Below are 25,151 nucleotides of genomic sequence, written 5' to 3' on the forward strand. Positions count from 1 at the left end.
CAAGGTGTAGAATACAACACATTAGAATTCCCAGATCAATTTAGAAAAATAGAGAAAAATGGAATGTGCGAAAAGACACCACGACCATCAAAGTAGGTTATGGGGAATCAGAGCTATAGATTTTGAAGGTTTAGAGGTGAAAAGCACCCAGAAAGAAATCAAGCACTATCAAAAAAGAACAATTCATGGTGGACCGCGATCTAGGTGCAATTTCAAGCTGACATGATGGCGCAGAGTTTGTATACACCCAGTGGGTTGACCTCTTCAAAGATTTTATCTTCAAATCTAGTCTCAAACTGCTGGGATATCTTCTTTTCATCAGCTCTGCAGCCACTAGCTCCCCAGGATAGGTTTCTGGGCAGCAGGTCTCTCTCCTGCCAGGGCTCCTGCACGGTTTTGCCCCCTTGACCCAGCTAGCCCAATTCAAGGGATGCTAATAAACATTGCACAGACCTATACAGAATTTTCACGTACAGTTTTCATGTCAATGAGTGTTGCGGTAAAATCCGAAAACTGAAAATGGTACCTTATGTTTGGGTGGAGGGCTGCTTGTGCTCTTGTCCATGTGGTGACTGGATGGGGAGACAGCAGGACCATGGTTTCCCTGGGGTATGCCTTGCATCTTTCCTCCAGGAGACACTTGCATTGCGGCAAGCTGGGCAGCATACAACTGCTGCAAAATGACATCGAGAAAAGGGGACATCATAAATAACTGAACACATCTTTCAAAAACGTCCCTTTTTGCATAGCCTTTGGAGCATGTCTCTGATGGACATTTCTTATTTAGCACAATGGCATATTCCAAACAAGGAGCTGTCACCTCAACTTTCGTGATGCATTCCTCCAGGAAGGAATGACAGACTTCACATATGCAATGCCCCTGCTTCAGCATATTCAGGGACCGTGAACAAATGACAATAGCCAGCCAGGCTAGCCGCACATCACTAGATCACGCTGGAAACTGAAAGCATATATGTCTCGAATCATTCTTTCGTTTCAAGAGACTCAAGTGTTGTATAAGAGGCAGAATACAGGTCTGGAAATTTTGGATAAACACATTTTTATTGTTGATGAAGATGATGCATTTCCCATGATTAGTTGACTGATATATTGCAAGAAGTGATGTGAGAGGCCTGTACATTTCATGTATTATTTCCTTCATATACTCTTTGGTTCACTAGTGCAGATATTTTACATAAGTAGCCTGCTAAATTCAGGACCCCTCCACACCCATTCTGTAAGCGCATCCACTTAGCACCGATTCTCCCCTTCCCGGTAGGTTTACAACCATCCCGCTCAAAGAGTGTTTTCCATGGTAAAAGAGAGTGAAAATGGCTGTCAATCATTCTATGGTGCATTCGATATAGTGGTCTGTCAGCAGGATGGGCGCCATGCAACTGCGTGTATTGATTACTCAACATTTCAATATGAAAAAAGAGTAAGTAAAACATCTGGCGACCTCACTATAGAGCTCTAGAACCCCCTTTTTTATGCTGCTCTAAAAATACAGACCAAATATAAGCAGCAAAGCAGACTTTTTAGTGTTGGATGCCACAGGGAGGATACCGCCTGTACCCCGTTAGTCCACGCTCATACTCACTCCCCTATCGCTCTGCTTCAGTCTTTCTTTCTCTCTCGCTCTCTTGTTCTCTCCCTCGCTCTTCCCAGATAACATGTACACCTGTGCATCTGTGAGGGGGCACCCACCTATCTTGCTAGCAGCATTAACCACACATGCTCCCCCAATCTCTTTCATCAGAAGACCTACATTTCGTGGCAGTGTCTGAGATAATCCTAACTACTACAGTTGGTGTGAGCTTCACCAACCTGGGCTCCATTTAGGAACCAGATCCCTCTGTAACTCTGGGCAACAATCAGCCTCTCCTGCGTCAGGAAAAGATGTCATCTTTAATCTTCTCACAGGGATAACTTATTTCATCTTGATTTGGCTTCAAACAAGTCTCAAAGCAGCACCTAGAGCAAACCTGGTTTGCAAAGTGTGCTCTGCTTTTACTTATTCCCTTTCTTACTCCTGCAGGCAGTAAATTATATATTTGTTGTACCTTAATATCCGTTCAACCCTTTCTACTGCAGTGGCCTATCTCTAACTTACTTAGGCCATAAACTGTCCTGGTTGTGACACACGTGTGTCCAATACCCAGCATTTTTTTCGTCATGGAAAGCAAATCTGTTACAACTCAGAAAAGGCAAATTGTCTTTGATTACAGCTCAAAAAAGGCAAAGGGCGTCTAGTAAAACAGTAGTCTCCAACCATTTCTGTAATAAGAGTTACTTATGTTCAATGAGATTCACCCCAGGCTACTGAAATTATTAGTGTAGTACCCGTGACCACATAAAACAAGATTACATTAGTCTCCACCCTATGTAAGATTGCCAGCAGTGATCACCTCAGCGCATTGGCACTGATGTAAAAAATACTTTGCCAGTTTTAAATTCCTCTACATAGGTAATACGCAACAACTCTAGCTGCAATGCCCCTGGCACCAAGGTTTTAATAGGAGTAAAATGTCTCCCCAATCCCGCACGACTGATCACTCAAATATAAATGTTAATATATTTTGTAAATTCAACCATTTTTCTCTAAACAGCAGCTTATGAGTTTTGAAAACCCACACATTTTCACCACAAATGCACATTTGTTTCAATATTGCTTTACATATAGTAATTACGTAAGCGTTTGTGCTTGACCAGTAGTTACCTAAGGGTAGCTATCACACTTCTACCCAGGGGTTGCTAGCACACTTCTAGCTAAGGGCAGCTAGCACACTTCTAGCTAAGGGCAGCTAGCACACTTCTGAATGTACATTTTAATAACACAGCCCTTTCCTAACGACAATGTGGAATAGATATAAGTTTCTGTAACAATAATTCAAAGACCAAGAAGCAGTAAAGGGTTTCTGAACAGAATACTGAACATGTCAATCATCTATTTTGTATGTCAGCTGTCTTCATTTCAAAGCGGCTAAAAGGAGGAGTGCCATCCAGGATAATTACATTATTAATATTCTTATAATTGAAATTTTATTAAAAAAATTCCTTAAATAATATGGATATGTTCATCTAGAATTTGGCAAGCACGTAGGAAGAAATTGGAAGATGTGATGGTTTGCCCTCATTAGTGCAACAAGAATTAACAAAAATGTACCTAATTTTAGCACTGCATAGGATGACAAAGAGGTATGTAGAGAGCGGCTTCATCTCGAGTCAAACAACAAGAAAATATACTTTATTGCTCACAACTAGTGATCATTGATAAGGGGTAAATACTGTATTTTTCTTGCTTATGAAATCATTCTTCAGGCAGCAAGTCCTCCATCCTTTTCAACCCATTTCCAAACATCTTCTAGCAACCAGTGTCAGAGGACTCAACTTGAGACTTAGACTAGCTAAATCCTGACCCGAGAGTTACAAAACAACTGAAAGGTCACAGTCAATCAGGGAACCATCAACAGTATATATTTTACACCTCTGACTATGTCCTAGCGCACGTGAACGCCCTAAAGCCCTCCCTGCATGGAAGAAATTCCAACAGTGAGTGAAATAATTCAAGTTTTTCATTAAGGCACTTCTTTAGTTAATACGCAAATTGCTCTAGTCTGATTTACTGTAAATTGTTTTATGCACTTGGCTGGTACCTTAGCTGTAATTACAGACCCCCCTATATTTAAACACCTTGTCTCGACAAACCCTCACCATGATCATGTATTGCAAGTTGCAGTGTTCAGTAGGGAATTAATAAGGTCCAAGGCTTTGTTATTTTGGGATTTAACTAGTTTCAGTGGTTACCAGTCTGTACATGTCGGCCATTTTTCACCGAAGCAACAAAGCTTTCATAAAACAAATTAGGTTTCTTGGCAATAAGAGCACTAGAATGCTTCTGAAGAAATATACACTAATTTACAAAACCATGGAAAGGGGAGGTGTTTGTAGGGATTCCAGCATCTCGTATAATGCAATTACACAGAGTAGACCCATACTTCCACAAGTGAGAATACAACACCACATGCAGATGGTAGGGGCAGGAAGTTCTTTAAGGAGGAGGACGAGCTTAAACAGAGAGGCAAGTAGAACAGTAATGTCTTACAGGCGAGAGGCTGTGTCGTCAGTAAAACAGTAGCGGCACTAATCATCATCTCTCTGGCATAGTCTGTTAGAATGAGGGCCATATGGGAGAACTAAAGAAAATATTTGGGAGGAGAGAAATTGAATTAGACATGGCCAGAGGCTATATCACAACCATAATTTCCTACAAATTGCATTATTTCCTGTGGCTCAGAAATAAATATACTTTCCTTTGTGAAAAATAACAATATTTGGAAAATGATCCGGTGATGCTGGGTCTCTTCTGCTGAATCTTCTTATCACATTAAGAAATTCTTAGAAATCGGACAGCCGTGTAAATTCATTATCTTGCCCTTTGCTGATTGCCCTTGAATGTGTAAATTAATTTGTGGCTTTGTCAGATGATGCATATTTAATCATTGACATCTTTCTGTCTCCGATCCACTGGCTCAAACACTTAATGCGCTCCTTGAACCGAGCTCTATTATCAGGTCCCTGTTACTGCCGGTTGGTTGACCCGGGTGAAGACACCGAGACAGTGACTGGCACTTGCTGCCCAGCGAGCTTGTCCAGTGCGGATGCGCGCCCTGCATAGGACTGCCCTCCTCTGGTGCAGATGCAGATGAAATAAAGTGACGTGTGCCTTGCGGGGAAGCCAGGAGACCACACAGCAAAAAATGACGGCACTAGGGCAAAATAACAGTCGGAGAGAAAGAAAGGACATCTGTGTTGTGGCAGAACATGTAATTCTTTCCTGAAAGCAAGACTGTAAGACACACTGATTCCTGGGATAGTCCCAGGCTTATTTTTCTGTCACCATCAGTCAGCACTGGGACCTCTAATGGATCATGACAGCCAGATAACATGGCCTCCTTCCTGAGCAAACCCCTTCATTTTGTATTCTACAGAGGTGGGCGGGGAGAGTGGAATGGCTCATTATGAAAAAGGATACACATGACCGCAGCAAAGTAAATTCACACTATTCCAATTTAGACCTTTGTGAAAACAGGAAGGGACTCCTCGATTTGCCAATTGGTAATTCAAGGACAACCACCCAAGTCTGTTTAGAATGAGATGCGGAAAGGCGTATAACACTTTCCTACAGTCAACACCACCACACAACGTCCTCTTCAAGCACTCTCCTTCGGCTACTTCAGTGTATTTAATAATAGAAATTAAGTATAAAATAATGCACCACACTGGCATCTGAAAATAGCTAGCGGGACACTTTACAGCCGTAGATGCACGTGGATCTTAAATGACGACCTATTTATACTCTCATAGTCCTTGATACTTAGAAGAAAAGAGTACATGACAACTTGTAACACAGGCTGGTGATATCTAAGTTCTGGAAAGACTGGTCCTTACCAAGCGGCAGCTCTGGCGTTCCCTTTGATCGCCGTCTTTAAAGAAGGCTCCGCTTTCAAGAGGGTTCGCTTTTCTTCAGCCATCTACGACTCACTACAACTTGTCCCTGGCCTCTGGAATTCTCCCTCCCACATTCAAACTCGCCATTATTGTGCATCTGATGAAAAAGCTCTCCTGATACCTTGATCTCTTAGAACCACCACCCAATCGCCAACCTACTCTTCCCCGCCAAGGTCTGTTACTTAATAAGACCTTGCTATAGGCTAACAGCTAAACCTAAGAGGCAGGCGGACTCACCATTTCAATGTGCAAATACAAGCATTCACAGTGTTTTTACATACAGGGCCACCACAAGCAAGCTACCTTCCGTCTCCAGCTATACAATGTGTGACTCTGTACCTGCAGGATTATCAGCATTCTGCACATATATTTACATTATACCTCCATCTGCTAGGCATGGCAAAAAATTACAGTGATGCCTTTTAAAAGGATTTATATTATGCACTGCCTAAGTTACTTTATTTACTATTTTACAGTTGTATTAAGCATGAGGGATGCAACACAGGGGATCAGAGTGTGGTATAATTAAGCTGGTGAATACCCAAGGTGAAAGAGAATATTAGTGACTAGTATCAGTCACCAATCACATAGAGCAGGACAGGGATCTTCAACCTGGGGGGTGTGCACCCCCCCTCCCCAAGCAGGCCTAAACTGGTCCCGGGTGGGGTACCACTCTGGTCAAAAGAAGCATCATGCTGATAGCAGTGCTTTTTTAAGCTGCAAACAAATGATCAGCAGTAAGCCCCTTTGTAACGTCTCTTGTCATTCATATCTCGCTGGGAGTATGTGTCAAAAGAGAAGAGTCTCGAAATATTCTTCAAACTTCCCCACCCCAATTTCGGATAATCACACTGTGGACACAGTTACAAGTTAGTAAGGTCTATCCAGGGCTTTTAAGTGGGATGAAAAAACTGCGGGTCTCTCAAAGGGGCGTGGCCAATGTAATTACGGGTATGGCTTAAAAACACATAAGCACAAAATCTGTGTGTAGTATGTCGCCTGACTTGTATTTTGCTGTTTCTGTCATTGCATTCAGATGTAGGATACAACAAGTAACATCATACCTACAACAAGTTACAACTATTGGCTTTGTCAATGGTTGTTATTTTCATAAAATAAATAAGTAGCAACTATGGCTTGTATATAATATTGAAAAAGCTTCCACTTAAAGCCCTGGTGCACCACAACAATGTTGCTGCTCCTGAATTTAAAAAAGAGAAGGGAAATTTAATAGAGAAAATGACTCTCTTTAAAGGATTTCCCTTCCCCTACAACGCTCCAATGGCATGACGTCATGCCGAAACTTCGCCACTACTGAGAAGTGAGCAGTGTTAGAACACGCACATCCATGTGCCTGCTGTCACTGCAGTCCGGAAAAAAACAGACTGCCTGTGCCAGAGCACAAAACAGAGCCCAATAGCGACCCATTTCGAGGCCCCCTTAAGAAAACTGCTGGTGCTCATCACCGGCGAGACCCGGCCCACTTAAAGACCTGGGGTCTATCTAACTAGAATAGTTTGTTTGGCAATCATGTATTTAATGGCATTTTTGAAAGGGTTAACGTAACTGTAATATTTAATTAAGTCTTGGGCAATGCTTTTTTTATACTGGGGGAAGGGGACAACATTAAAAAGTTTGAAGACCACTGGCATTGAGTCTATCAGGAGAATAGATACAAAAAGCAGGAAAACATTTGGTAGTCCGAATGAGAATTAAATGATACAGGCATTGGCACAGCATAGTGTATGGCTGTCACCAGATTACAATGCAGTAAGTATTCTTACAAGGTGTGTGGTTCCTGAAAGGGGAGTCGGGCTACGAGCCGATCAGACATTTGAGTACAGGGCAAAGACACACTTACAAAATGTTGATAACAGTAATATACCATTACAGGTGGAAAGATGGACAACCATACATGGAAGAGACTATGGGTGAAGAGATGGATTACTATGCATGGAAGAGATTACGGGTGAAGAGATGGATTACCATGCATGGAAGAGATTACGGGTGGAGAGATGGACAACCGTGCAAGGAAGAGATTACGGGTGGAGAGATGGACAACCATACATGGAAGAGACTATGGGCAGAGAGATGGACAACCGTGCATGGAAGAGATTGCGGATGGAGAGATGGACAACCATACATGGAAGAGATTACGGGTGGAGAGATGGACAACCATACATGGAAGAGACTATGTGCAGAGAGATGGACAACCGTGCATGGAAGAGATTATGGGTGGCGAGATGGACAACCATACATGGAAGAGACTATGTGCAGAGAGATGGACAACCGTGCATGGAAGAGATTACGGATGGAGAGATGGACAACCATACATGGAAGAGATTACGGGTGGAGAGATGGATAACCATACATGGAAGAGATTACGGGTGGAGAGATGGACAACCCTACATGGAAGAGATTACGGGTGGAGAGACGGACAACCATGCATGGAAGAGATTATGGGTGAAGAGATGGATTACCATGCATGGAAGAGATTATGGGTGGAGAGATGGACAACCATGCATGGAAGTGATTACAGGTGGAGAGACTGACAACCATGCATGGAAGAGATTATGGGTGGAGAGATGGACAACCATGCATGGAAGAGATTACGGGTGGAGAGACGGACAACCATACATGGAAGAGATTACGGGTGGAGAGACGGACAACCATGCATGGAAGTGATTACAGGTAGAGAGATGGACAACCATACATGAAAGAGATTATGGGTGAAGAGATGGACAACCGTGCATGGAAGAGATTACGGATGGAGAGATGGACAACCATACATGGATGAGATTACGGGTGGAGAGATGGACAACCATACATGGAAGAGATTACGGGTGGAGAGATGGACAACCATACATGGAAGAGATTACGGGTGGAGAGACGGACAACCATGCATGGAAGAGATTATGGGTGAAGAGATGGATTACCATGCATGGAAGAGATTACGGGTGAAGAGAGGGACAACCATGCATGGAAGAGATTACGGGTGGAGCGACGGACAACCATGCATGGAAGAGATGATGGGTGGAGAGACGGACAACCGTGCATGGAAGAGATTACGGGTGGAGAGATGGACAACCGTGCATGGAAGAGATTACTGGTGGAGAGAAGGACAACCATACATGGAAGAGATTACGGGTGGAGAGAAGGACAACCATGCAGGGAAGTGATTACAGGTGGAGAGATGGACAAACATACATGGAAGAGATTATGGGTGGAGAGAGGGGCAACCGTGCATGGAAGAGATTATGGGTGGAGAGACGGACAACCGTGCATGGAAGTGATTACAGGTGGAGAGACGGACAACCATACATGGAAGAGATTACGGGTGGAGAGACGGACAACCATGCATGGAAGTGATTACAGGTGGAGAGATGGACAACCATACATAGAAGAGATTATGGGTGGAGAGATGGACAACCGTGCATGGAAAATATTACGGATGGAGAGATGGACAACCATACATGGAAGAGATTACGCGTGGAGAGATGGACAACCATACATGGAAGAGATTACGGGTGGAGAGACAGACAACCATGCATGGAAGAGTTTATGGGTGAAGAGATGGATTACCATGCATGGAAGAGATTACGGGTGGAGAGATGGACAACCATGCATGGAAGAGATTACGGGTGGAGAGACGGACAACCATGCATGGAAAAGATTATGGGTGGAGAGATGGACAATCGTGCATGGAAGAGATTATGTGTGGAGAGATGGACAACCGTGCATGGAAGAGATTACGGATGGAGAGAAGGACAACCATACATGGAAGAGATTATGGGTGGAGAGATGGACAACCATACATGGAAGAGATTACGGGTGGAGAGACGGACAACCGTGCATGGAAGTGATTACAGGTGGTGCTGCTCGTAGCTGGACTGCGACAGAGCTTGCCAGGAGATTGTTTGAAGGCGGGAGTAAAGCGGGAGAAAGCGGACACAAACGTGTTTTGGTGGATTGGACCCCCTGGATTGTAAGGGGTTGTGTGACTGCGAGGGCGGGACTGCGAGTCCCAGCAGGAGTAGCGCTCAGGTCAGCAGCGCACCTGCGACTCTTCCCGCCCTCCCCCCTCCTCCCTCCTCCTGCTGTACAAAACACTGCTCGCGGCCCCCGCTCCGCGGGAGCCGCTCGTAGCTGGACTGCGACAGAGCTTGCCAGGAGATTGTTTGAAGGCGGGAGTAAAGCGGGAGAAAGCGGACACAAGCGTGTTTTGGTGGATTGGACCCCCTGGATTGTAAGGGGTTGTGTGACTGCGAGGGCGGGACTGCGAGTCCCAGCAGGAGTAGCGCTCAGGTCAGCAGCGCACCTGCGACTCTTCCCGCCCTCCCCCCTCCTCCCTCCTCCTGCTGTACAAAACACTACTCGCGGCCCCCGCTCCGCGGGAGCCGCTCGTAGCTGGACTGCGACAGAGCTTGCCAGGAGATTGTTTGAAGGCGGGAGTAAAGCGGGAGAAAGCGGACACAAGCGTGTTTTGGTGGATTGGACCCCCTGGATTGTAAGGGGTTGTGTGACTGCGAGGGCGGGACTGCGAGTCCCAGCAGGAGTAGCGCTCAGGTCAGCAGCGCACCTGCGACTCTTCCCGCCCTCCCCCCTTCCTCCCTATTTAGCCCCGCCCATCTACGCGCACGCGGGACGCGCGCGGGCCAAAGCGCGGGGCTAAGCCCGGGCAAAGGGCGGGCCGTTCTAGGCCGTTAGAGGCCGGGAGAGACCGGACCGGGCCCTCCCTCTGACGCCTGGTCTGTTCCAATACTTTGCCCTTGCCTTATTAAGTCTGTTCTTCCTGCTTGTACCCTCTCAATGGCTTTCAGAGGATCCAGGAGTAAGTCTGCCCAACAGCTTTCTAATACACTTGAAAATTTCTTTCCTAAGGCCAGTGCTGCGGCCAAGAAAGGTCCCACAGTGCCAGACACTCTGCCTGAGGCGAACATTGAAAATGTGTCCTTGGGCCTCTTGGATTCTTCGTCAAATGATGCCAGTACTCCAATAACCCTTCATAATACCCATTTATCACTCCTGGACAGCATTGATGAGACAATTGAGTCAGTGCTCCAACAACTCAGGACCCCGACAGCCCTATCAAGGGACAGCCAGTCCTTGCGTCCTTCCGGGGTAGTGGAAACCACTCCTTACTTGAATTGTGTGGAAACGACCGAGTCACTGGAGGGGGGTCAAGCCATAGTGTCAACGGATTCTGTAGGCAGTGGAACGACTCAGCCATCGAAAAGGAAAAGGTCAAGAGAGCTAACAGGGGCAAAAAGGGCTAAAGTGGATACAACTACTCCAATATCGGATGCTAGCACGGACATGTCGGCATCTCCTGATAGTATTGCCCTGGGCTTTGGGTCTGGTCTATTAGGTTCACCTTACGCTACAGCTGTACCAGGGTGCCCAGGGCCATTCATATTTGGGGGGCCCCCACCTAACCCTTCAGATGCTCTAATTAGTTCACTTACGGTCATCTTTAAGAACTTATTGGAACCGCTATCTGTCAAATTAGATTCCATAGACGCGAGACTCATAGCCATAGAAAATGCATACATGCGAAACACTTCCAGTGGGGGTTTGGGCACAAGTGCACAGCAGGTTCCCCGAGATCATGGGGGGAATGGACCTCTCAATGTTAAAACATGTACACAGGCCCAGACTGGGGCACAACACAGCACTACAGTCAATCATGCCCCCCTACTTCCTCCTTCACAAACCCGTAGGCCCCCTGTCCCTGCACCTAGAAGGTCCAAGCCACCGGTACCACCCGAACCAAGGAGTGTGGGGTGTGACACTAATGTACATATTGGTCATACTACTAGTCCTAATACCAGGCGCAGGGCGGTTAACCTGCCCCCGGAGGCAGTGCCCTACACAGCAATAATGGTGGGAGTTCCTGAGCTCACCGGTGACACCAGAGAGCCTCAGGACTCACTTCGTAATAAGGTAATTAGTTGGCTCAATATTAATAGACCCCTCCCCCCTAACATCAAAGGAGATGTCCTAATGGTTAGAAGGATTCCATGGATTGGAGTCACTCCCAAGAATAGGGCTGGGGACTGTATTATAATTAGCTTTAAAAGCCCACTAGTTGCTCCTTACATCTGCAACTGGCTGGTAAGGCCGGACAAGTCCAATATAGATCTAGTGTCCCTCTCAGATTTTTATCCAAATGTGTCTAACTTACCCAAGGGGAGGGAACAGAGTTGGACTAGAGTGGGCTTCGCAATCGATGGCTCACGGTACAGACCCAAGCACAACACAATCCCCGCTCTTGGTAACTTTGTCCATCAGAACAGATTTTCTTGCTTGGACCAAGTAGATTGACCACAATGGGGAGATATACCAAAACACTCTGTAAAATCTCCCCTTGTGGTCGCAGTCAGAGGAGGAGGTTCACCTCACCCTGTAGTTGAGACAAAGATCCAGGTTTCTCCCAATGAGGGGGGGACTTTTCTGGGAGGTAGCCAAGTGCAAGTTCAGGAACCGTTAGACTCATGCTCTGTTCTCACATTGCAATTGGAGGAGCTTGCTGTATTACCCATCTTGTCGCCCACCATAGCCGGGTTGGGCGCTCCGGCAAAGCATACATGCGACACCTTGCCCGCACTAAGTGAAGTTTTCCTGCAACCCCAAGGCTCAGGGTTGGTTATTCTTTCATGGAACGTGGCAGGCATTATGAATAAGGTGGGCACTCCGGAGTGGGAGACCCTGGTCAACAAAAGTGATATCCTCCTCCTTCAGGAGACGTGGGCAAGGGAACCGCAGTCTATGAGGGGGTATGATATTTCTGAAATCCCGGCAAAGTGGAATGGTAGGGGGAGACCTTCGGGTGGTCTAGCAATCTGGGTGGCGAGCCACATTGGGTGTCAGGTGGAAGGTATGGATACTCTCTCTCAGGACATCCAGTGTGTGCTCCTCAGTTGGCCCGGTAAAAGGTCCTGGGCCATTGTAAATGTCTACTCACGACCAGTTGCTGTGGGCAATGAATCTTCTACTCTAGTCGAACTCTCATCCTTTCTAGGTCAACTATCAGCTGACCTGAAAATAGTGATGGGAGGGGACTTCAATTGCCACTTTGAACCACTGGAGGGTCTAATGGAGGGACCCTTCACAGCCGAGGATGATCATTGGGGAGTTCCCCCCTCCTCCTCACCTCACCCCAAAGCATGGTCCCCGTTGGCAATACAACTTACCTCCCTCACTCTGAACTTCGCACTGAGGGCGTGCAATGGGCGCACTCCCTCCGACACTCCGTCGGTGTGTACATTTAATAGAAAGGGGCATGAGTCCAGGTTGGATTATATTTTTATCGATATATCCCTGTGGCCTAAAGTGCAAGATTTCAAAGTGGAACAGAGAACAGATAGCGACCACAATTCCCTTCTGCTGGAAATTCAGCACCCAGCCCCTGCTGTAGGGCTGCCAACTATTTACGCCGGAGGTGATCAGGGGGACATACTCCTCGCTACAAGTAGGCGTCGGGTGAAATGGGGGAAGTTGGCCAATAATGAAAACGCCATGAACAAGCTATATGGTATAGCACTTCCTATGTTTCAGGAGGTGGATGCTCTCATCAGTCAACCCAGACCCTTTGACTACAATGAGAGACTTTCTGGCATCCATCAGGCTTTGGTCAGGGACCTTGCAGATGTTTTTAACCCGGAGGTGCCCTCAAGAAAGAAAGTCACCCGTACTGCGACTTGGTACACCCCTACTTGTAGGAAAATCAAATCCGACCTACTTTTTGCCATCAAAGAAGGCAGTGATAAGGAGAGGGTTGCAACCCTGAGGAGGGAGTATAAGTCAGCATTAGCCAGCGCTAGGGCAGAGTGGGACTGGAACCACTGGCAAGAACTGATTGAAGCCCTGAAATGCAAAGACTCCAGGAAGTTCTGGGCTCTGGTTAACAACGGAACAGGGGCGCTTACATCTGCTGTAGAATCTAATATTGCCCCCTCTATCTGGGAGGCTCACTTCGGAGCATTATATCATGAAACCACTCTATGGCCCGATGGGATGGCGGCGGAGTTCCCCTGTCCTCCAGATACGGCCCTGGAATTTTCTTTAGGTGAGGTGAAGACAGCACTGGAGCGCCTGGCCTTAGGGAAGGCACCGGGGTTGGACAAGCTACCCGGTGATCTGTTTAGGCATCATCGCGATATTTGGGCCCCGTACCTTCTTATTCTTTTTAATGCTATATTAGGAGGTATGGTGGTTCCTCCCTCTTGGTTAGGGGCCGAAATAGTGCCAATCCACAAGAAAGGCTCCCCTCTGAACCCAATAAATTATAGGCCAATTAGCCTTATAGATGTCCCCCAAAAGCTTTTTGCGCGCCTCATTTTGAACCATCTATTAGACTGGGTAGAGGACAATGACATCTTGAGTCCCTTGCAGGCTGGCTTCAGGAAGAACACGTCGACCATGGACCAGATCTTCCGCCTCGTCCTCCTTTATTGGAAGACGGTGAAGATCGAGGGGGAAAGATTGTACATGGTCTTCGTGGACCTGAGGTCAGCCTTTGACCTAGTCCCGCGCCGAAAGCTGTGGGAGGTGCTGGAAAAGCTAGGAGTTCCCCCCCAGCTACTTAACATCTTAGTTAGGCTGCATGAGAACAACTATGCGCAGGTCAGGTGTGGGAAAGATGGCAAATTATCATCCAGGTTCCCCGTTCGTCGAGGGGTGAGGCAGGGTTGTGTCTTGGCACCAACCCTGTTTTGTTTATACATCAATCATGTCATCTCCCACCTGGAAAATGTCAAGAACAACGACGCCCCATGCTTGGCAGGAAGGAGGGTACCGGCAATCATGTTTGCCGATGATACCCTCCTTCTTTCCAAATCTCCCATGGGGATTCAGAGGATCCTGGATGGATTTGGACTTTTTTGTGGTCAGCACGGGTTGGAGGTAAACACAGAGAAGACAAAGTTTATGATTTTTAATCCACCCACTAAAACAAGGCCTAATCCCACCCTGGGGACTGTTAGCCTCGAGAGGGTGTCTACCTTCATATATCTGGGGGTAACATTACAGGAAAACTTATCTTGGGACCACCAGATAGTACGATCAAGGGTTAAACTGTCCCAACTGTCGGGTGCAATCTTGAAGGTGGCCAATTCTTCGTCCTTTAAGCCTGTAAGCCCGGCCCTCGAAACTTACAGGTCCCAGGCTAAGGCAGCGGCCATCTATGGCAGTGAACTTTGGGGGCACAAAGCGGTGAAGGACTTGTCAATAGTTGAAAACAGTTTTCTAAGGCGCTTATTGGCTCTCCCACGTGCAACGCCACTTTTGCCCCTGAGAATGGACCTGGGGCTCCCCCCTATTGCAGAGGAGCTTGTGTCCAAGCCAGTGAAGTTCTGGCACAGGCTCTGGTCTACGAACGAACTGCACCATTATAGGGAGGATCTTACCCATGTCTTGAGCCTCAATTGCGGTGGAAAAATTCCTTGGCTTGTCTCTGTGAAAAACGAACTGACTGCAATGAATCTCCGTGACCTCTGGGAGGACCCAGCGCGAGGTTGTCAAGCAATCTCGCGCAAAGCCCTGTCAAAAAATTTTAAGGATAGGTCCCTTGCACTTTTGGTAAACGCTCAAAACAGTGGCACCCTTACCATGCGATTTTTAGAATCCAAAAATTCATACACTTTTGAACCTTTTATGGATTTTATCTTTCCCATCCTGGCGAGGAAACTGTTTGTCCAATGGAGGCTTGGCACACTACCCACTAATACTTTCAAATGCAAGTGGTCCAATACGGTCGATAAAACCTGTCCTTGCTGTTACATTCACTTGGAAGACGATCTTCACATTCTGTTTGTGTGCCCCGCTTACCAAAGGCCTAGGAAACGCTGGATAGCGCCACTATGCAAGAACTTAGGGTTCAGAGAGTATGCACAGGCATACAGGATCCTGAAAACTAGTACTTTGGGCCACATTGTGTTTGCCGTTTCTAAATTTCTTATGGCTATATGGCTGATCAGGAAAAAAATAACTGCTGAACCCTCTTGAACTTTTAGTGTCTTAATTATTTCCACGCTGGGCTAGTGCATTTTTATAATATGTATTTCTTTTAAAAAATGTGTATTTTATTGTATGTGTTGTTTTCTACTGCATCTTTTATGGTCTATATGACCGAAATAAAGAATTTTTGGAATTGGATTACAGGTGGAGAGATGGACAACCATACATGGAAGAGATTACGGGTGGAGAGACGGACAACCATGCATGGAAGAGATTATGGCTGGAGAGATGGACAACCATACATAGAAGAAAAGGAAGCAATGGACTTGAGATGTATCACAAAAAATGAGAAGTGCACACTTCTGGTGGGTCGTGATGCACAAGATGCAACATTATTAAAGACACACCTTGAAGTGTGTCACATTCACAACAGTTTTCAAGTAAATTCTATAATGAGCCAAAGCCAATGGTCTTACGACTTTCGGTCATCCGCCATACACGCTTCTGTTACAGATCATGGTAAAGCGAAGTCCACTACAGAGTTTATGGGCTGATTTGGGAGAAATATTAATATGCAAGTAAAAAAGCACGTTTGTTTCATCTGCCAGTAATTATACCTCCAGCTTGGTATTAATATGCAAATACCCTACCCCCTACTCCCGCGCTCATTTCACAAAATAATAGCAAATATTTTTTTTCTTGTGAGTGAGTGCTAACGGGGAAGGTGCCAGAACAGATGGGATGATAACATGCTTCCGAAATACAGAAGTGACCGATAAAACGTGCCCATGTTTCCAATATACGCTTATGTTTGTGGCCCGGCAATATCTCGAATAGGCAAGCGGGGTGCTTAATTTGAGATACCCCCTGCTTGTCAGATTCCACGCAGCATCAGGACTTTAAAAAAAAGAATAGGTGCCCCCCAGACAGATTCGAAACGATGTGGTATGCTGCTGCCTTGACTCCATTGCTTGAGTGTTTCCACAAATAATCATCCGTTTTCTGAGTCCGTAGGAGAAAACACCGGCTGATCAGCCCCCTCCCCCACCCCAGCCAGCTTCCTTTAACTCTGCGCGCTGTCTTCGTGTGCTGCGCAGTAATCTATTCCAATATGTTACAACATCTGTCTCCCCATATGATGAATGACCTACTTCATTGACCCTCTTTACGCCGCTCCAGCATGGCTGTTCATTGCAGCGGGAGGATGAATATTCCTAATCCCTTCCTCGGGTCATCAGCCAGTGAATGTATCTCTATTCGGAGAGGCGCGGGGACACCCAGCTGGGGCCCGCCCGCCACTCTCTCCGCGCCGCGCTCAAGATGGCTGTATCAACATGTGAAGTGGGGGAGTGTTTAAGGACAGGCCGTGGACGGCCTCCAGTGCAGACGCTCAGCCCCTGCCAACTTCGCTGTGCTGAGAGTCAATATTAGCACATATGGACATCACACACACGCGGCGCACATCCAGAGCCATTTCATGCACAGGGCCCCGTCAGTTGATAGAAAACCTGCATGGGTGTGCTTTCCAGCCACATTGATTCGGTAAAAATGTAAAATCCCTTCAAAATGTCACTTGCTTAGGATGGTTACCACCACTGACAGACACGTGCCACCACTTTATGTTTGCGCGTGCGCACACACACACGCGCGCAATCCAACAGAAACTGATGCCAACCCTGGCTTTCAGTGCACTAATATGCTTTTAAAGAGAACACCCCAGCACTTTGCATTGTACTTGCATCTGCGAAATAAGCAAGTTAAATATTCACAATATATTTATTATTTCAATACTGAAAGTCATAGCGATATGAAAAATATTGCAATCATTTATTATTCAACCATGCATTTTTGTCTGGCGCAGTCAGCAATTGTAGTAGAATTAATCTCTATGCATTTACAATTAATGTGTCAATTGAAAAACTCTTGCTTTGTGTTGAAATCTAAGCATAGTTCTGTGCGAACAAAAAAAGGAGGCAGACCAGAGGAAACATGTATGCGATTTTACCCCCGCAATTTCTTTGGGTTGAGCACCTAATTTATGGATTTGTGTGTGAAATCCAGGTTACTAGCACGAAAGGCCCTCCTTTAGAGGGTGATAACATGGGTATCATTACATATAGCAGTAACATTAGCTATTTAAACACTACACCACGTTTGACTCTGTAGCGGTGTGTTATAAAAATAGATCACAGGGCCATTATTAGAATTCTTACTCAGCCTACTAGAGGCGTAACAAGAGTCAGAGTTCTTGTGGCAGAAACTGCAGACTCACTACAAAGTTAACTATCATGTATCATATATGGCTACTTGTAGAAAGGTTTATATGAATATACGGCAAAACACACTGTAGTTCTTTGGGCTTTATGCTGCTGCCACAAACACATCAGTGTCACAGGCCTGATAAAGCTCCACTGGGCTATGGTGATAAAGTAACTCCTTTCTCAGCTCATCAGTTTTGCTAGTGTACTTTTTTTGGGTATCCAATTTTGGAGAGTAATGGTGAGAAAGCGACAGAAGTAATCATGATGATATTGATTTGGGTTGGTAATCACTATCTTGACCTCCTTTTCAATTGAAGTTGAACGAGGTAGACTGCAAGCCCGGGTGCATGCCTCTGAAAAGAACACCAATGGGACCACATCACCAGCAATGAACAGGATGAGGCTATAGGCCTGTACATTCGCCCATGAACGTGATGTGATGGTGAGATCAAGCTAATTCAGAATAATACAAAAAGAGTACCCAGAACAAGATGATGTACTGGTGTCTCAGTGTAATAATGTGAAAGCAACAACCGCAAAAAATAAGTGAAGTCTACAGGAGAAATATTATACTGAAGCAAAGAATGAAAGACATTGAAGGGGTTAGAGCAAAGAGCAAAGACAATGCCGGCATCTAAATCAATTAGAATACCCTTTACCAAATGTTAACAAATTTAAGGAAATGAGGTAGCAAGACATGCACTAATGTGCCCAGGTTCACTAAGTGTTTTAAAGAGCAATGGGTGGGATTTCATTTCTGGGGTTCTCCTACATACTCTTCTCGAGGTGCAACATTGGTGCAAAAAGATGTATGCACTATTGTGGCAGCAGCAGATTGGTAATGGGTAAATGACACCTTGGGCATTGCCTGATTTGAATGGGGCTGGAGCCCCCTGTAAATAATCAAGGGCCGAGAGTAGCACGTACACTAGTGATTACATACTCTGATTAGAAGCTTAGCAAGACTGGTATGGGCCCTAATGCAAGCAAGGCAAACGGATGCCCATTCCCTGGGTGGTAGTAAAAACAGAACTGCAGTGGGCTCCTCACACACTTAGCCGAGTTGCTAATGCACCTGCTGCACTATTGATAGCCACACCCTTGACCACTATCTTGTACAATGAGCTACAAGTTACAATAACTGGCTGAACAGGAGTACTGGTGTGTCCCATTGATGCTCTAGGTTCCTACAACCTGTGGTCTTGCATTCAGAGGCTACACCCTTCTACCTAGGCCTAGTGATTCTGAAACAAATCAGTGACCTCATGCAGAAACTAAAGGGAGCTCTGCGAAAACACGGATTGTGCCTTTTGGGCCTCAGAAAGAAGTGCATATTCCCTAATATGATGTGCAGATTTGGACTACACTGGGAGCAGTGCACATTGTGCTACAGTCTGTAAATTTATGAGACAGTCAAAAATCAGGCAAAATGATGCCTAGCCTCCTCATTCCATGATCCAGAGCTTGTCGAGTAGACAACAACTGTCCCCCGCCATGTTGGAACATGAAAGAGGGATTCCGTAGTATTCGGTATATGAAGAAATAAATAACTGAAAGCCAAGATATTACTTGACAAAACGATATCAACATTAACAAAAAATTACCAGTAGCCAGCTGTACATCTTTTATCTCTCTCCTAACAAAGGCCTGAAGTAAAGTATAGCCCATAGCAATCCATTCAGTATCTACTAAACCTGATTCACTAACCTAGCAAACTATGTGAGTTTCTCCTTACTTAAGCTATGAAATAACATTATAAATACCTACCTTGTTCAAGGCACTGTTCACACCTCCCAAAAGAAAGGAATAACAAATACTAAACAACTCCAAAGCAAAAACTGTTGCCCCATCACTGTCCTCCATTATTTTGCTAAAAGCCTAGAACATTGTGTACAATACAACTAAACAAAAGTGTATACTTGTGACTGTCTGTTACAATATGGTCACTTTGGCTAGAAACCTTGAGCTGCAAGTCAGCCAATCGGAGAAAGATAAAGCTATGCTCCTAGGGCAGGACAAACACAAGAAGGGAAAGGCAAGTTGTTAAATAAGAAGCAGTCAAATAAGAGTTACAACGAAGCCAATCAGTTTGTGAACCATTATCTATAATTGGTAGAGAGAACCCAGTCCTCTCAAAGTTTTTTGTTGCAGGGGCAGGCCAAAGATCACCATTCGGAGATGGATGCCCCCGTTAATGTGTTCAGCCCTCTTTCTAAGATCACCATTCCAAGATGGACGCTTCCCCGACCTCTATTACTGTGTTCAGCCCTCTTTCTATCATCCTTTTTTCCTCTCAGTTCCGTTTATGCTGCTGGGGCAAGCCAAAAGAACAACATTCATAGATGACCGCTCCCCTTTTCTGTTAAGTCCTATTTCAATCGCAATAAATTTAGGCATTGGTCATTTGGTAAATTATATCCAAAGAAAGTGTGGGTAATCCAAAATGGCCAAACAAGACTTCAAAAATATGCCCCTGTGGCTCCACCATCTCCTCTACACCATTGGTCGCCGATCGAGAAATCCTTGGCACGTTAATAGGGCTGCAGCGTACTAGGACCTTGGCATGGTTGAAATGTTTCAAAAGAGCTCCGGCGGGGAGAGGTTCTAGGGAGAGGGAGAGGAGGGAGCCTTCCAGCATTTTAATAAATAAATGAGCCAGAGGACTGGGCCAGCAGGTCCGGCGCAACACGTACATGCGCGGAGAGTGGATGCCGGACCCCATCGTTTGCCACCTTCTAAACAGTCTGAAAATTAATTTATTACTAAGATGCCTCTGTGTTTGACCTACTACTCTCCTCCGCAACCAAAACACCACAATAATTACTACTGAACACGTAATTTTGGTTATCTTCACCTCTACAACTTATGTCCAGCCAAAATACCGAATACACTGCAATGCTCTCCTTATTTCTGGTCATTGTATTTAGTCCAGATTGCTCACCAGGGGATAATCCCATATTTATACATATGACAAGCTTTGTACCTTAGCCCCAGCCAAAATATGTTAATGCCTGCAACTCCCGGTTCTTCCTTCTTCATGAAGGTTATATTTAGGCATCTTGGGGTGTTTCTGCAATGGCCCATTCCTGTACACGCCATAACTGTGGTCTCCGTTGTTGCCCAAACTCTGGTATCTGTATCTTTGTAAGGTTGTTTTATGTTTGGGCTATATAAATGCGTGTGCATGAGGTGTATGTGTGAGAGAGAACAATGGAGAGAACAATGGAGAGAGAAAGAGAGGGAGCTAGAGAGTGGCCCAATCCCATAAACAGATGACAAGCCCTGATAAGGATAAGAGGCATGCTCATTTAAGATGAGTGCTATAATGGCCTGCAAAACCAAAGGCAAAACCATGATGAGCAGGCCATCACTTCTACAGTTTCAAAAAATGTAAGCCCTGTACCAGAGGAATCAGATTATGTGTGATTCATATAAAGAAAGATGTTTTAAGGCTTGGAGAAGTGGAAAATTGCTTAGGGCCCCCACCTTCCAAGGGCCCCTTGGGTAAGTGAACCATCTCTCTCTTTGACCTCTGTTTATTCTGTTTTTCTCTCTAAACCTCTCTCCCTTCCTACCTAACTCCATCTCTGACTCTGCCTCTCTACCCAGTTTCCTTGCCCAGAGGCATTTCAACTGTTTTTTTGTGGCCCTGTTAACGTTAAATATAACATTTAGTAACATGCAAGCTTGAATTACCAGGAATGGGTAATACAATTCAGATTTACTCCATACATGGGCCTCGAAATGTCTTGCCCTGGCCCCCAAAATCCTTAAGAAGACACTAGCATCATGACATGCTCAGAGAGCAATGTCCAATTCACTTTAGTTTAAGGGCTAGGAATGGTGGTCTCCATTCGATTCCAATTGAAGATGCCTAACCACAGCGACGCCACTCATGCTGCGCCTTTCACGATGCACAGTAAATTATCTGCCTTTGTGCACAACCTCCACTTGCGCTCCTTTCTCTTTTTTGTACTCGGATGATTGTTTATGTGCAGCGCCATGTTTTAGCTGTCAGCCCATGCATCAGAGAAGATAGACGGCGCGCGCCACGCTCAACCGGAAGTGACCTTTGTATGCGACAAGGTTCCCGGGTCAGCCGCGGTAAATGAGGGCCTCCGGTGCCTCAATGCCTGCCTGAGGGTGAAATTTCAAGCGAATTTATTATCTCTCAATGGCCTTTGGACCGCTTCCCACCATCAAACACCATGGCAGCACTCGGAACAGGAAGAAATACATTAACTGGAATCTGATCGTTTTAAAAGGTTACAGCTGCCCAAATATAATTTAATTTCGTACTTGCCCTTTGAGGGTTTGGTGTATATTTTCATTTTACGACTGTCAATGATAAAGCCGTTAGGGTTCTAAGCAATAAAAAAGGGGGAAATATATTTTAAGGGGTACAAGTCTATTTAGTTCATGCTCCACGCTTGATGTGGCGGAGTAGCTTTTCCAGTTCTTAAAAAGACATGCAGCATCTGATTGGAGCGGCCCGTGGTGACACTTCTGGGATGACGACAGCTTCACGAGAAGGCTCAGCTGCCCTGTCGCGGCTCGTGAGCAAGACTTGACTAAGTGACGAGATCAAGTGACAGCGACGGGCCGCTCAAATTGGATTTCATGAAGCCTTAAGACGCTTATAAAAAAAGCAATGTCAAGGGCTGGTCATAAATGCTTAGTGGGGGGCCTTTTCCTTTCACAGTCACTCCCACCCAGGGCGGCTGAGCAGAGATGAGGGGAGTGTGGGAAAGGGGACTTTAAGGACACACACAGGAAAAATATATAGATTCAACTGGTGGCGGGAAATTTTTGACTGGTGCAATTTTGCACGTTCATGTATAGTGAGCGATCCGTGCCAAAAAATATACAAAGTCACCAGTATCAAAGGGCCATTTTTGCAATGCTCAGTTGCTGCAAATGTCATTTGTACACCAGATGAGGGTGGAAAACATAACTGACACAAGTGCAAAATTGGTCAACTCCGGTTCAATGTACATAATGTTACCACTTTTTTTGGTAATCCATTCGATTTTCCCCAAAACCTGATGTACAATCGTCAATCTATTAGTAAAAAAACATGCCTACCTACAGAAGGTCATAGGTTATATAAAGACTTTTAGACATTTTTTATTAATCTCTATATTTTTGAGGTTGCAGTCTTTCAACCAATCAAGTCACAAGCGATGGCAGGGAATTAAAAGGGTGTCTTCTACTGTACATTCATAACAGCCCAGTCTCCACCCCTTTCTGGCACAAAAAGGGGTGTCTGGCCATAGGCTGTTTTAGGGGAACAACCTTTGCCACACAAGGTGAAGTGGCATTTGCCAGTTTGCAGTGGCTCCTGCCAGCGATGCCCAGGGGGCTCTAGGATTGTCTTGCTTTGAGCCGGTCCCATAGAAGAGAGAGGGGGTACAAGATGAGGAAAGACAACAGCTGAAGCTTTAATAGCACTATTCACTGACTACATTAAAGGGAGTCTCAGCAATAGTCCTCAAGTAGTTCCATACTCATTATCACTTTGGAACACAGTTTGTTGTGTGCAGTACCACATTCAAATTAAAATCGACAGTTCAAGGAGAGATTTTTCCAAATTGCAGGCTCATGTGACTTCTGCAGCCCTGAAAACACTTGCTCTTTTATTTTCATTTCGCCGTATCCTCAGTACAACTGTATGCTCAAACCCAATGCCAAGCAAGATTTTTTGGAGTAGTCTGTAGCCTCTCTGTACCAACAGTTTTTTTTCCTGTTTGTTATGATCATAGAATCTCAACCAGCTTCAGTCACACAGGATCCGCCCGCGCTGAAAAACCAGAAACAGGAGACCTTTCTTTCATTTATCTCTAAGCAGTGCCACCAGTGAGATAGCTCAGAGGGTCCTTGCACCTGCTGCAGTGGACTTTGTACAGCATCTAGACCACTAATTGTAATGAGTAGCTTCGACCTGCCTAACCCAATAAAAGAAACACCTTCGAGTTGAGCAGTAGTTGTAATGTTATTAATGTTAGTAACATATGTCTTTAGATGCACCTCCAACCTGTCATTTTTTACGTTTCTTCTTGAATGCCAGTGCCACTTTGCAAAAGGTCAAGGCTTTCGAAGGCTACTGTTCACCAATAGTGAGGAATTTATTAGGGTTAGTCTGGGCCTAATGAGAAGCGCACTGCTGCTGTTTCTGCATTAGTGACTTTCCGTGTTGGATTGGAGCAATCTGCTTTATTTGGCCAGCCCGAGCCTGCGACACTGCAGACACCGCTGGTTCAGATGCCACCACCAGGGGAGGACCCGAATTAAGAGCTTCCAAAGAGCTTCCTGAGAGGCAGCACTTGAATGATCGTGTACTGCGCAGCTAGCAGTCCCTGAAACTGCACCCAAGACAAAAAATGCAAGAATCTAACACTGAAAAGATTCTCTAATTTTTGCTATTTCCCTAGCTTCAGCACAAAGGGATTGGCAGTGATCTTTTTTGGTCAAAGCTGGACAATTATGGAACTGCCTGCAACCTACTATGCACATGCAAATTAATTGTTTTTGTTTATACAGTTCACGTTTTGTTAAGAGGATGCTTTTTAAAGACCGTGTAAGAGGCAACATAATATACCTCAGAAAAGTGTTTAATCATAAACCTATTACCGTTTGCAATTTAAGGCACACGAAAGAGGATTGTAATCCAAATGTAATGAGACAAAATGTTCCTTGCCAAAGGGACACACAAGTCGCACTTGACCTCCAAATGCAAGGCAACTCTACACAATGGGCACACCCATTGACATTAATTTCCCAAAATACCACGGTAACGAGGACCCCCAATAACATTGCCTGTTTTAACCCAACCATAGGTACTCTTTACTGCTGAGACGCACAGTGAAGGGTAAGAAACAGAAACTGACAAAAGTACACACTGTTTTGAGAGTCTAGTTTGCTCTCTGATCTAGTCACTGCTTTTATAACCCAACACCATGGGTAGTAAGTCTGGCGGTAAAGTTACTCCTGGGTGCACCAAAGTGACATCTGAGAGCTCTTGAGAAGGTCGGGCCCAGCAGATGTCGGCTTGGCATGAAGATCTCTCAGCACAATGATCATAAATCACAAGCAGTACAAACCTGTTCTACTGACTCAGAGGAAAAGTTCCCTGCAAAGTTTGACAACTAAGAGGTGCTTAAGAAACCCCTACGTTCTTACAGCATGCCCACTTCCCAACTAAATATGCCTTCCATTTTGACGAAGATGCCGATTGTTCGACCTACTGGGCATGTGTCTCTTCCCATGCAACATTGACCAAACAATGAAGTGAATGATGGCCTCTACCTCACTGAGGGAGGAAACTGACTTGAAACAAAGCGGTGCATTAGCATAACGTATTGACCATCTGAGGGCGCATAAACGAGAGAAGAGGGACGAGGCTGGGTTTACGAGGCCCACTTT

General features: G+C 45.4%; 1 protein-coding gene across 3 annotated transcripts in view; it reads right to left on the bottom strand.

Annotated features, from left to right (window-relative positions):
* Positions 1-25,151, bottom strand: part of SOX5 (SRY-box transcription factor 5) — a 454,156-nt gene that overhangs the window by 81,383 nt on the left and 347,622 nt on the right. For all 3 annotated transcript variants that reach the window (XM_078674095.1, XM_078674096.1, XM_078674097.1), the window contains one exon: positions 527-673. In XM_078674095.1, coding sequence (XP_078530221.1) covers positions 527-673 — 147 coding nt within the window. The remainder of the gene's footprint in view (positions 1-526; positions 674-25,151) is intronic.

Source organism: Lissotriton helveticus, chromosome 1_1, assembly GCF_964261635.1.
Source record: "Lissotriton helveticus chromosome 1_1, aLisHel1.1, whole genome shotgun sequence".
NCBI lineage: Eukaryota > Metazoa > Chordata > Amphibia > Caudata > Salamandridae > Lissotriton > Lissotriton helveticus.